This window comes from Pezoporus occidentalis, unplaced genomic scaffold (genome assembly GCF_034315485.1).
Source record: "Pezoporus occidentalis ecotype Australia unplaced genomic scaffold, CSIRO_AGI_Poc_V1 ctg198, whole genome shotgun sequence".
NCBI lineage: Eukaryota > Metazoa > Chordata > Aves > Psittaciformes > Psittacidae > Pezoporus > Pezoporus occidentalis.
In genome coordinates this window covers 191,596-204,620 of record NW_026913833.1, presented here as the reverse complement: position 1 = coordinate 204,620, position 13,025 = coordinate 191,596, and the positions used below count along the sequence as shown (strand labels likewise).

General features: G+C 40.7%; 1 protein-coding gene across 13 annotated transcripts in view; it reads right to left on the bottom strand.

The window, feature by feature from the left end:
• NFIA (nuclear factor I A) overlaps window positions 1–13,025 on the bottom strand; it is a 249,792-nt gene that overhangs the window by 50,285 nt on the left and 186,482 nt on the right. For 5 of the 13 annotated variants that reach the window (XM_062617522.1, XM_062617521.1, XM_062617523.1 and 2 more), the window contains 2 exons: window positions 12,368–12,406; window positions 3,581–3,709 (listed from right to left, as the gene is read on the bottom strand). The exons of 4 other annotated variants lie outside the window; for them this stretch is intronic. In XM_062617522.1, coding sequence (XP_062473506.1) covers window positions 3,581–3,709; window positions 12,368–12,406 — 168 coding nt within the window. The remainder of the gene's footprint in view (window positions 1–3,580; window positions 3,710–12,367; window positions 12,407–13,025) is intronic. 4 more of the 13 variants (XM_062617526.1, XM_062617529.1, XM_062617527.1 and 1 more) reach the window with 2 other exon arrangements.

Below are 13,025 nucleotides of genomic sequence, written 5' to 3'. Positions count from 1 at the left end.
TATCTTCCTAACATACCATCTCATTCTTAGTTCTTTTTTCTTTCCTTGCCTTTTCTTCCTTGTTATTTTGGCTTGCAGGATCTGTGCTTTCATATTCCGTGGAAATGCTTGAATGCTCTGCAGCACAGGCTGCTGGCTACCTTAGGTTTACAAGATCGTGGTAAATTAAACGTTTCAGCTAGCTCCAGATATAAAGTTACTAGAGTGTAAGTAGCACTACATGGAAGCCTAAAGCCACTTATGCAAGTATTGCTGTCACCCATAGCATCTGAATCCTTCACTGTCTGGTAAAGAGCTCAAGTAGGCTAATGTCTTGGAAACTTCGGAAGATGCCAAAAAAGACGGCTTTGCAACACTGTGGTGAGCTACACTGACCACCAAATACTAACTTGCAGGTAACAAAAGTGTGCTGTGTAGGAGATAGAGCTCTTAACTGCTTGAATTTTCAACGCTTTGAAATAAATTTGAAAACCGATAGTGATGCTAAAGCCACCCTATAGGTGATCAATTTACCATCTGCCAGACACTGAATCGTAGCCATGCTGGTCCAGAGAAGACATATGGTGCATTCATAGAGTCATGCCCAAAAAACTGCCATCATCAAGTGAGGCTCCATGAATCACTTTGCTCGCTTATCACCAAAGAAACTTGGATCTTACCACCATCTGTTGGAGCTACTGAGGAGTCACTGAAGCATTGGCATCCATGCGCCAGCACTCACTGCACATCTGGTCCTTTGGTCAGCCAGCTCAGATCCTCTCGGTTGGCTACTGCCCAGCTGGGTTGAGTACTGGCAGCAGCACCAGTGCAGACAGGAAGCTAGTGCACAGGCTTCCACAGCACAGTACAGACAATTCCATGAGAACAGAGGTTTTCCAACTGGTTCATTGAATGGAGAACCTTATAGCTAAGAAATCCTCTCAAGGATCTACTCCTCCTCCAAGCAAGTTTTGTTTCCCAAATGACTCACTGGGAAGGGCACTCAGTATCCTGGGATACCCCAGCATAAGACATGAACTGTATTCTAAGGAATGTTTGGAAGTGTATGAAAGATTTGGGAATATTCCTGAGAAGTTATAAATCACTGGTTGTCAATGACAACACCTGCCATGAGTAGTCTACAGCTTCTTCTCTGCTGTCTATTTTGATCATGCTTTTACAAATGCATCTCATACATACATCCAAGTGATAAACTTGCACATATGAACATCGGAAGGAGATTGAACCTTCTTGTAATCGTTCAGTTGGCTGAGGAGCTTACTCTGATGGTGACCTACTTACTCATGACTTCCCTTGCTCTGAAATCTCTGCAGACTGAAGATTAAATCTTGCCCTTACTTTTCTGGATACCAGTCAGAATGACTGGCCACTGACCATTTACATACTGTATATGTATCCAAAGAGAATGCAACGTGTGTACTATATTATACCTATCATTTCTGCAGAAAGATACAACTTCCAGTAACTACTGGTGGATATGAATTGCTCAAAGATTATATCCTCTCATACAATGGCATTATAATCTTTATGTTGCCACTTCCGATACGTGAAAAGCTTCTCTCTTCTGCTCACTGTCCTAAAGTACACTGGAGGCAATGGGATAAAGAACAAAGCTGGATTTGCAGAAAATAATCCATCTCAGTATATGACCCTTTGCAAACAGAATGATTGTTGTAGAAGGGAAATAAACCCAGACAGTGTGCTGTGGGAGAAGAATACTGAAAAGGAATGTCCAAAAAGAACAAAGAAAGAAGTCTGGAACAAGATTTTTTCCAGGATGATGACACTTAAAGAATCCATGGATGGATTCAGGGGGATTTTTTTCCTCAAAGTCTGAAAGACTTTGTTTGTGAACAAGAATATAATAGAAGATGCTTCTAAAATGATGGTGCAGAAGAACAGTTATGGTTAACCTGTTAGGAACCACAGTGACTAGAAACTGTTACTTCTTTATGGAGTTAGCAAAGGCATCTCCTTCCAAACAAACCAAATTTGGGAACTGCAGTCATTCTATTTGCTCTTTCAAATTCTGGCTGTCTTTGAATGCCCTTCTCACCTAGCTGATGGATATCCCCTGGTGCACAGAAAACAGTCTGTGTGAAAACAGACTGTAGATGAGATAGATTTAAACAAGGCCTCACCAGTGATACATTTCCTCTCTCAACCACACAAAAAGCCAAAATACAGAGGGTCTAAACAGGGGCAGACAAAAGCATTCAATGATCTTGAAAAATAAGTGTGAGGTAAAACATAGCTAAATAAAGAAAAGCCTAATAAGTAATTAATCAACAACCCAAATGTGAAAGGCTAAACTTCTAAAAGACAGGAATTCAGAGTCAACTGATGTGCACTGAATATAATGTTAATGGAACATTCATATTATTCATACTTATATCTCCAATTAGTAAGGCTTTTAAAAGAGGATATGTTTGCCAGATAGCTCAGGGCCAAATTTCAAGGGAAATCTGTGTAGGATTTAGATGCCTAAATATCTTCTGAGGATCTAGGTGTGTGCCTAAGGGTAATAAATAATTCTGAAGGGATTGACCACAACAAATCAAACTACAACAAGCAGATTTAACAAAGCCCAAAACCGCATAAAGTGCAATTCTGACCTCGCTTCAACTTAGTGCACTAAGTCCACTACTTCACACTGCATCACCTGGACTGTGCAGACAAAGAGGCTCCTCATGGTTTACACTGTCCTTAGTAAAACCACACTAATGCCAAACAGCCATTTCAAGGTAATTTCTGGTATGGATTGCTAATATGTCTTTTATGCTTCACCATTCAACCAATTCCTTAATAATCTTCTCCAAATGAGACAAAATTTCACAGCAGAAAGAAATGTCACAACCATTCATTCCTATTTTTATATCTTCCAAAGAGGTTTGTAAGAAGATTCATTCATTTGTGTATATTACTATGCCCAAGTGAGTTCCTTTTCAAATGTATTGCATTCAGTTTCCTAGGCTAAATGCAAATGCATCTCTCTAACAGAAATGTATAAGCACATCCAGACCCAGAGGACATCTCTTTTACTTGGGAAGTCAGTCAGAAGAGTACTGTGAAGGAAACCAGCCAAAGCATTGCAAGAACCAACTTCAAAGGAGTCTCCTAACAAGGCAGCTCTTTAGCACATTGATACCCACAACACGAGCCCTAAAGGACTGGCCAAAACAAAGCCACAGTGCTGGAAGGCAGGCATGGTTCAGAATGAGTGATGGGTCCCTATCTTGAGCAGTTAGACTCAATCTATGTTATGAATGGACACAAGCAGAAGACACTTTCTGTAACACACTCTGTCCCTTTCCCCACCCTCTTCAAATAAAATCCCAGGCTCCCAGAAACCACCTTAGGCACTCTTGAATGGTCATCAGGAGTTTTACCAGACAGCCCGGCCTAGCAAAACCAAATGCAGGTCTTGACAACTAAAACCTGGTTATGGAGCTTCTGAAGCACAGCCCCTCACTGAGTGGCTCACACGTGGTGATGACTTTCCATGGGAAGGCGCTGGGGTGGACACTGGGTGTCCTGGCTAATGTTTAAGCTGCCTGGGGGCTCTTGGGTTAAGCCTCACCTCTGGGTCCTGTAATGACAGGTCGATGGTGCTGTGTGAAAGCCGTTCCAAGGGAGGAGGTCTGCGAAGGCGAGGGACTGCTGAAACCAGACTTCTCTGACTTCTTTAATGTAGTTGGCGATGGCATTCCTGGCAAGAATGATTGATAAGTGCAATTTAATAATGCTAGGTCATGGAACGACAGCCTATGCATTGTGAAAGTGGGTGCAGAAGCAGCTAGATAAACTTAAAGGACAAATGAAACGGAATACAACAGCAAGCTGAAAGCTCACTTTTATTTGTGGTCTTTTTCTTTGAGGCAGAAGAGGCCATGGTTTGCTCTGAGCAATGAGTACTAAAAGGCAGCCATATTTTTCTTTTGACTCTGAAATATGGATAAGATGCAGCTTATTATTGCTACTGAAACCTACTCTGCTTTATTTTTAGCAATCTGTAATAGCTGGAGCATTTGGATTTTTACAGGCTTTTTATGAGTTCTGTCTTTCACTCACTGGTTTAGTAGATTATTGCAAATGGATCTTTTAAATGTGCTGCACGACTCAAGGCACAACTAGAGAATGAAGTTTTCTGAGTTCAACCTCTGCCTCTCCTTACTCTCTTGACTTCAAAGGTGTTCAAAAGTAATATATTTATGTGGCTCCCTCTTGCTTTCAGATTTTTTTAAGGGGTGAATGGTATTTGTGTCTTGATATTAGAAGCCACACTGGAATTATTTCAGAGTTGTTATTATGCCCTTGAACTATATCAAAGGCTTCCAATGAAAATCAGAGTTAAGTTGCCATCGGGTGAAGCCTCTCCTGTGGACAGGCAGGACTGGTGTAACAGTAATAGGACCCGTTGGTTATACTCTGTAAGAATAACTCCTGTTGGTATCATATCAAGCCCACGGCACCAAAGATATTAGTGGAATGAATGTATTGGAAGAGGCTCCTAAAATCCAAGCCTTTTCTGCATATGGTTTATGCTTGGATAATACCGCATATAGATGAAGAATGTGTATGTGTATCTCTATTATTTTTTATATCTTTATAGTTCTAGAGGCATATGGGCATTCTGATCATCTGCACATGCTCTGAAAACACAGTTTTTCCAGTATATACAGTGCATCAGACATTTTGCATATCTGTAGGGATATAGCAAAACAAAGGTGCAGAATAGTTGAGATTTCAGGTGCAAAAGCCAGGTATCAGCTAATGTGGAAGTTGAACTTCCACTAGTAAAGTCATTCCACCTTATTTCCAACTCTGTGTTTTATAGAATTTAATTGTTAAAAAGTAAAGAGAGAGGCCTGGACAATATTATCTCTGGGCAATATTATTAACTTTATATTTAATAGCACTAGTTTTATAGTCCCTAGGATGTTGATTGCAATATGCGGGAGCCTTCTTGTACTTTATATGCTGCACTGCTGGGGTCTTAATGGTTTCAGTGAGGTTTTGCAGTTTATATTCCAGAAAGTTAAATAAAGGAAGAGAATGGTTAGAGTTCCAGTGTTGTATTTGCAGCTTTCTGTCTTGAAACTGTTTGCTAAATGGGTTGGTTGTGGTGGCTTTTTCATCATAGCAAGAAAGGTTATGTGCTTAATCTTGTAAAAATAAAAGTTTAGAACTGATGGATTATTGTGTAAGAAAAATACTGTGTTGGGTATTTTTCATATTGGTCTTAAGGACTTTGGAGTAGGGACAAAAGCAGAGTTGGCTCATTTGGGGGGTAAGAGAAAAGGAGACCGAACTAAGGTGTTTCAATGAAATATTCCAATGAAGCCAGCTGATTTTTTTGGTCATGTTGGCATGTAACTTAGTTATTGCTCTGTGTTTGAGCGTCCATATTGAAGAGAAGGATGCTCAAAAGAAGTAACGGTACTGTTGATCCACATTTCTTTATAATGGAGGAACTGGGGATGGAAACACCAAATGAGCATCAACCTCATCCCTAAACGTAAAGTCAAGGGTCAGTGGCAATATACTGGGCTTAAGGAGCGGTAGAGGAACTGTGCTGCTGGCAGCGAGGCCATGGGTACATCTCCTTTGTGTTGGGTTGTGGAAGGGGAGAGGTTTGTCCCCTAGGATGGTTTTAATATAGCAGGCTTCATCCCTGTAAGTGCAAAATATCGTGGACAGAACAAGGACTCTTGATGCACAGGGATTATCACAGTAAAATATGCCTGCTAGTGAGCTGCTCTAACTGCAAGGTTGTGCAGCACTTATAGGGATGCACAAGGCCCTGCATGGAGCTGATGGTTGTGCAGCCCATGAGCAGCAATCCAGGAGGGGACATGAGTACCAGTACCCTGGGCAACAATGGAGGTCGTGGAAGGAGTAAGATCTCCACGCCTATGCACAGTATGGTTCAGATGGCTCATGAACTTCCTTCTTTCCCCATATGCTCTTCAGGGTTATGGGGAAGATAAGAAAGCTTCTAAGAGAGTGAAGAAGCTATTCTTTTACCCCCATGCTGAAAAAACTGCTTGACTCATCTAAACGACAGAAGGAGGAAGGGGCAGAGAGAACGGTGGAATATGGTTTAAATCTGTTCATGTGATTGTGTCCAAACACTGGAACATTAGGAGCTACAGTGAAGCTGAGGGATGACCTTGCACTGTGGAAATGCTTAGTAGTGTCATGGTCATATGGGGATGGATTTTATAAGGATGAGGCAGGAAGATAAACTGAAGCATTGATAATTGGTTCCTACTTTTGCTATATTTGTTTGTTATCATGGCTCTGATTGCCATTATTATCATCACTACTTTGTTTTTATTTCAGGGTATTCTGCAATGTATTGGTTTGGAGCAGTCCAACTCTACCATGTTTTGATTTTGTTTGAGGTTTGTAATGACACATTTTAGTTTGAGTGATCATATCCATCAGATCTCGAGACAAAAATGGCTGCTTCCTAGTTCAGAAGAATATGCAAACAGGAGCTTAATTACATCACTTAATATTGACCAAGAGAAAGAATAAGACGAGCTTGCCAGCTCATTTCCAAAGCATGTTTTGTCCTTTAAGAGGGGAGGGTATGACAGAAAGTTAGGCAGTGCAAAGCAATTAGCATCATTCACATTTTATGTTGCGCCAGCATGGTGCTCTAGCAGCAAAATTCAAACATTCTTTGAATGGGTTAATAAAAGAAGAAATACAGTCGGCATGCAAGAAAAAGGTTTCCAAGAACAAGCCAAAATATGTCCCATTCTTCTAAATTTATCACAGCCATGTCACATTATCCTTGAGACTGCCAGGAATGTCAATTTTTTTGCAATTTAAAAAAAATATCTCATTTAGCACCATATGTTTGGTTAATGTGCCTGATATATCCTGCGTATTCTTTAGTCCATCCATTTCTAATACTCATTTTCTTTTTTTCCCCCTTTGCTAAGCCATATGTTACAATGCTGGTCATTCTATCGAAGCTGCTTTCAGGAGTTGAGAGTGAGAGCAAAGGGAACTCTGGTTTAATCACCCAGAAAAATTCCGAGCTGCTACTACAAGTCCCGCTCTTGGGTAAGCAGCCTCAACACTTTGAGTTAGCATCGTAGGTGCCCGGTGCCTATGAAAATCAGGCCACCTATGAGACGCCGTGGTGTGTGTTAACAACTGTGAGGCAGGGACTAAGATAAATGACTAAATATGGCACTAGGTGTTTAATTTTTGGCACCCATGTTGGAGACTCTTGGCTAGTTTTAAAGGTCTTCTGTTTCATACCTAATGAGTTTTAACACGTTTAGTGGTCCCCAGTCCGCAGCTTCCCCTCCTGTGTTGCTCAGGGATGCAGGAAATTAAAAAGTTAAACTGAAGCTACCCCGGGCAGAGCCCAGGGAGGATGCTGCTGCCTTGCATGGCTTTCCTCTGCATTGTTCCCATGAGCCAATGAATACTGGGGACCACTGCACTGAAGACCAGATTTCAGCACTTCATGTGGCCCCAAGGACAGGGTAGTGCCAACTCATAAGGACACCTCTGAGTCCTGACTCTCCTCTATCTCCTCTCTGGTGCAGGGCAGCAACAAATTACAATATCCCCCAACCCGCCTCAGCTGCGCTGGCCGGTGAATAGGGAATGCAGCCAAGGATCCTCCCCGTTCCCTGCCTCTTTCTATCCATCTGCTCCAAGCAAGGAATAAACAAGAACAGCCAGAACACAACGGCTGGGTAACCCAGGTGGGGTTTAAAAGTGTTTCTTACTATTCTGTGTACAGGACTGTTGTCCAAATCACAGTCACACCTGGCACTCTCAGGCAACACAGATTTCCTAATTCGGGTCTGAGTCTCCTCTGAATGTTATTTAGAGTGCAAGAGAAGAAAATCAGACTTAGGCTATTTTCATCTTATGGCAGCTTTTAACTACAGAATAAATGGAAAAGTTAATTGCTAAATAAAAAAGAAAATAAAGGGATTGGTGGCATAAAACACAGATGGAAGTCTGAGTGGGTGTGTTACTTTAACTTACTGTACTTGTGTTCATGTGATTCTATAAGTATATGTATGCCAAACATATATGGTCTTAGCCTGTTCCCATTAACATGGATCTGGGTTTTTTTCCCCACTGGACTGAGGGAACCAGATCAAAGACCATGATGGTGCTAAATGGAACAAGATGTGTACTTTGGGATTATTTTTTTCCAAAAGGAAATATTAATTTGACATTGGTTTTTCAGTTGAAAAGAATTTTAATTGCAGTACACAATAAGCAGAAAATTCAGACAACAATAATCTTGAAACTGTTAGCAGCATTATTATGTTTCTATCAAGGAATCTTGTGTGCCTTTTCAACATTAGAGCTTTCTGAATTTTCATTAATTTGGCATTTCCCTAAACACACAAGTTATTTGGTTCATTCCACATCATGCATCACACCCTCCTGCTCAATGCATAATGCAAGCGTAAATGGGATCCTTGTCCTGGAGAGACTCTGGTTACTGGAGCCATTGCATGGATGTTGAAGTCCCGCAGTAAGACTTTCCAAAACTCTGCACTTCGCAAACCTCCAGCCCAAGTTTAATCAGTGAATGCACAGGAATACTTCATGTTCCTCATCTTCTAAGGGGCACTGGAGCACTGTGATGGGTTTAATTCCTCTACCTCCTTATGTTTGCCAGTACTAGAAACACACCATGTAAGAGTCTTCCTTGAGTACAGCTAAAGATCTTCAGTTTTTCATGCATGAGGCTGATTTATATTTAAATGGACCAGAAAATGATGTGTGAGGATTGAATGCATTCCCAGAACAAATAAACTTCTATGAACCTATTTTCCATACACCTATGCACCTTACTAATGGAGGTATTGAAATTAGGATTGATGGAGTGAATGGAGTCACAGCAGTGTAAGAGGAGAACAATTCCCCTTCTATCCGAATCCATAGCTCTATCTGCATCTATATGTGTATATCCATCCAATCTCACTTGATTAATCACTAACATTATTCTGACTGCACACATCTTAAACAATAACTCCATCTCAAGTTAGCCACATTAGGCAGACCAGCTAACGTTCACCTCCAGAGACAACTTTTGGATAATTACACCAGTATTCCCAGTAGCTCTCTGCCACTAGATTCCTGAGGGAGATTTCATAATGAAAGCTATGAATGAAATATGGTCTGGATCTTCCTTCTCAAGGGACACTATATAAAGGAATCACGGAAGCTCAGGTATTACCAGGTGGACCATGAACTCGACAACATGCAGAACAAACAGATGATGCAGAAAAACAAACTGGCTGTTGAAGGAAAAATAAAACCTGATACACGGGAAGAATTTGTCAAGGAATTTTCATCCTTCTGTGCAATTTATTCCAGCAATTTCATTGAAATCACTATCAACAGAAATGCTGATCAGCTGCTCTTTTTGTTTTTCCTGGGGAATTCTTAATTTCAAGCGTCTTGGAATTTTGATGGATAAACTACTGTCAATCATGGTAAGTCTGTTCTATTTAGTGCTCAGCAAACTTTGTCATCAGCTGAGATATGATCAGGCTAACTGCCATCCATCAGTTTACTATATTAGTTGCTCCAGTATACACAAAATACAACGCAGATGGAATTTCACTCATCCTAATGAAGTGCTCTTTAGTTTCTATGTTCTGAATGGATACTTGCTCCCCTGGTTGCCTTCTGAGTTCCCGTGTTCACTGATTAACTACCTGCCAGCAAGGACCTCGCTTCACAAGACTAAATCCAGGTGTGGATAAACAGTGATTTTACAGAGGAAAAAAGAAAGCTCCCCCTCTATCCACTTATCCAACTACTGCATATGCATCAGCAACACACACAACCAGTTTCCTCAGAACTCGACATCTGACAGATCATCAGGAAAACAGAGCTAATCTATCCGTACCCATCAACATTGTATCATAGGTGACTGCCAGATACTTAAGAAGCTCTCCAAAAGAAATGTCACAACTCTTTTTCAAGACACTACAAAAGAAATGTTCCAAATAAAATAAAGCAAATGCACATACAAGTAAATGAGCCAAAGAACTTAATAAAAAGAGATTGATTAAAATGAGGACCAGAATGTTCAAAAAGGGCTGAGAGAGAGAGAGGTGCCAAAGGCGCATTAAATGGATTCAATGGCTTCAGGTTTTAAATGCTTTTGGGCTCCTCAGCAATTTTTAGCCAAAAATGATAATTCGAGTTAGAATCAAAATTCTGATGTCACTTAGGGAAAAGAAGGTTGATATTTGTCCTTTACAAATGAGCACTGCACCATTTACAAAGGAGGAATATCAGTTTATCCTGATGGAAAGTCTTGCCTACAGATTTCTAAAACCAAGTGCTACAATATTCACCATTCTCTTAAATCCTACCCCATTAAAATCTGCCTTAAAGCATTTGGTACAATGCTCCCATAGAGTGTATTACCTTATCTGTTTGTGTCCGTGTTTATAGCATCATCTGATCGTTTTAGATCTCTTTAGATCTCAAAGCATCCCTGCTTTGTCACCCAAGTGGTTCTTTCAATAATGAACTAGTACTCAACGCATTACCTATTTCTTCAAAGTACAATTTAGTGGGGTTTACGTTTAAAAACTTTAATCAGAAGTGTAATAAATAGCAAGGTAACAGTTCAGTTTTCCCTTTGATTTAATGCTGGTTTCAGTATCATTTTGCACTTATAAATATATTGTAATAAGAACTTCTTTTTTTCCCAATGACGTCTTTAGACGTCTCGTCTGAAATTCATGACTGCACTTGTTTCATTTCAAATGGTATTTGAGAGTTTTTCAGCACACTTGGCAGATTAGATATAGCAGCAGGGACAAACTGCAGCCATCCATAGGAGAATATACCTTTATGTGGGTGCTTTGGGGATGGAACATCTATAGCTGCAAGGCAAAAAAATGCCATCATAAATTTGGATGGCATTTACAAAGCCCTCTAAAAAGTCTTTGCATATGATTATAGCTGAGGTATAATATTTTTGCAAGTAAAAGACCCAGAATAGATTTATGTTTCAACTATATCTTCCTGAGATGCATATGGATGCTAAATTGCAAGTGATACTAAAGGGAATTTTAGTAACTGAAGAGGATGGAGTCAGATTCCCTGTGGTTTTTTTTATATTATTCTTTATTTTCTCAAAAATCATTTGCTCATTATTTGCATGTCATCAAAAGATCATTGGCTACCCAGGCTATATATAACAATGATGGTTGCTAAATGCCGAAGGCATGAGATGGAGATGGGGAAATATGTAGATTTTTTCAACCTGTGACCTCAGTTACTGCACGCTAATGTTTTTAAATGACTTTTATGATGTGAAGACTAAGTTTGGTGTTCGTATTGGTTTTGAAGACTTAGTCGGTGTACACTGCCACTGAACATATGTTTTAATTAATAAAAGAGCTGTGGTCCGGATTAAAAGTAGCTCAGGTAATTTACCATGTACTGTAAAGTCACCTGATTTCTGCACCATTTGAGGTGAAGAGTTTATACATTATTCTGAAGAAAGCAAGAGTTGCAAACTGAATTCATGTGCATCATACCAAGCTGAAATGGATTTAGAATTTGACAGGTCAAGAGTATACTCATGGAACTGTTATGTATTGCTGTCCAGTGCTTCTGGGTTGTTTTACCATATGACTGCCTAGGTTTGACAGTCATAGGGCTCAACAGTCATCTCATTTCTCCATAGCAGAAGAAATCATTTGTAGCTGACCCACAGCTGCTGTGCTCTTTCACTGGCAAGTGTCCATTGCCAGTTGTAGCCTGGTGAGCTCCCGCTGGAATGGCGCGGCCGACCTGCCACCGGGCAGCAGGGACATAAACTGCTTCCCAAAGGATCGGCTCTCAGGCAGGTGATATCAAATAAGAGAAATCAGCCTCATTTTTCTGCATTCCCAATGGTTTCAGGATTCTGGGAGGAACAAAGAATCCCCCTGGAAAAAATACATAACCCTCCTGTTGCAGAGAAGGCAGAGCACAGCAGTTTGGCTTTGGCATCATTACCAAAGGAGCTGCGTATGACCGTGCTGCCTGCAGGTCTGCTCGTGTGATCTGCCCAACACCTCTCTCGTCTACTGAGCAATTTAAAACACATCTGACAGAGAGGCAGAGAGGAAAAATTCCCTGTGAGTTCCATGAACACAGGCATGGAAAAGGCAGAGGTAACATGTCAGCGCTCCCTCCAGTGCTGTCACTCTGGCAAAGTGCTCGGCGTGAGTCCTCTCCTCGCTAGAAACCAGAGAACCCACACGAGAGGGACACCTGGTACATCCCCCCCAACCAACACAAAATGTCTATGCACCGAGAACAAGAGCATTGGCATTGTTTGAATAAGCACACCCACCATGTAGTGCTCCGCGGTGTTCGGGGTTTCTTAGATATCCTGATTTTATAAAAAGAAAGTAAAAGAAGAAAAAAGAAACAAGGTGAGAGAGAACACTATCATATTTTGTAGCAAGCAGGATACTGTGTGAAATCTTGGCCCAGTGAAGTGATAAGGGGGAAGCTTTCAGTTTGCTTAAGGGAAAAGTTACGAGCAAATAGTAAAATTACCAAAACACCACATTGCAGCAAACGGGTGCATTTAGGTTCAATTAAGCTGTAAAAAGGAAAATGGCACTTTAGCTTATGAAAACGAAGGGACAGAGGGAGCTATCAGAAGCAACTTGATAAGATTTGTATGCATGAGGATGCTGCTTCACTGGACCAAGAAAGCTACAGTATGGGACAGGATTTTTCTTTTATTAGACACTTTGCTAGATAGCTTTGTCGAACCTCAGAAACGGCTGCTCTGGCATTATGAAATAATCCTACATAACTTGATCTCATGAGCTTAGGAACACAGGAAAATAGCCATGCCAAATCAGATTACAGGGATCCACCTAGTCCAGTATCTTCTCTCTGACAGTGGCAACTAAGGGATGCCTAGAAAAAAACTAAAAAGACCAGGGAAAGCATACAGTGGTAATTCTCCAAAATACTCTCCCAGCCTCCAATGATTT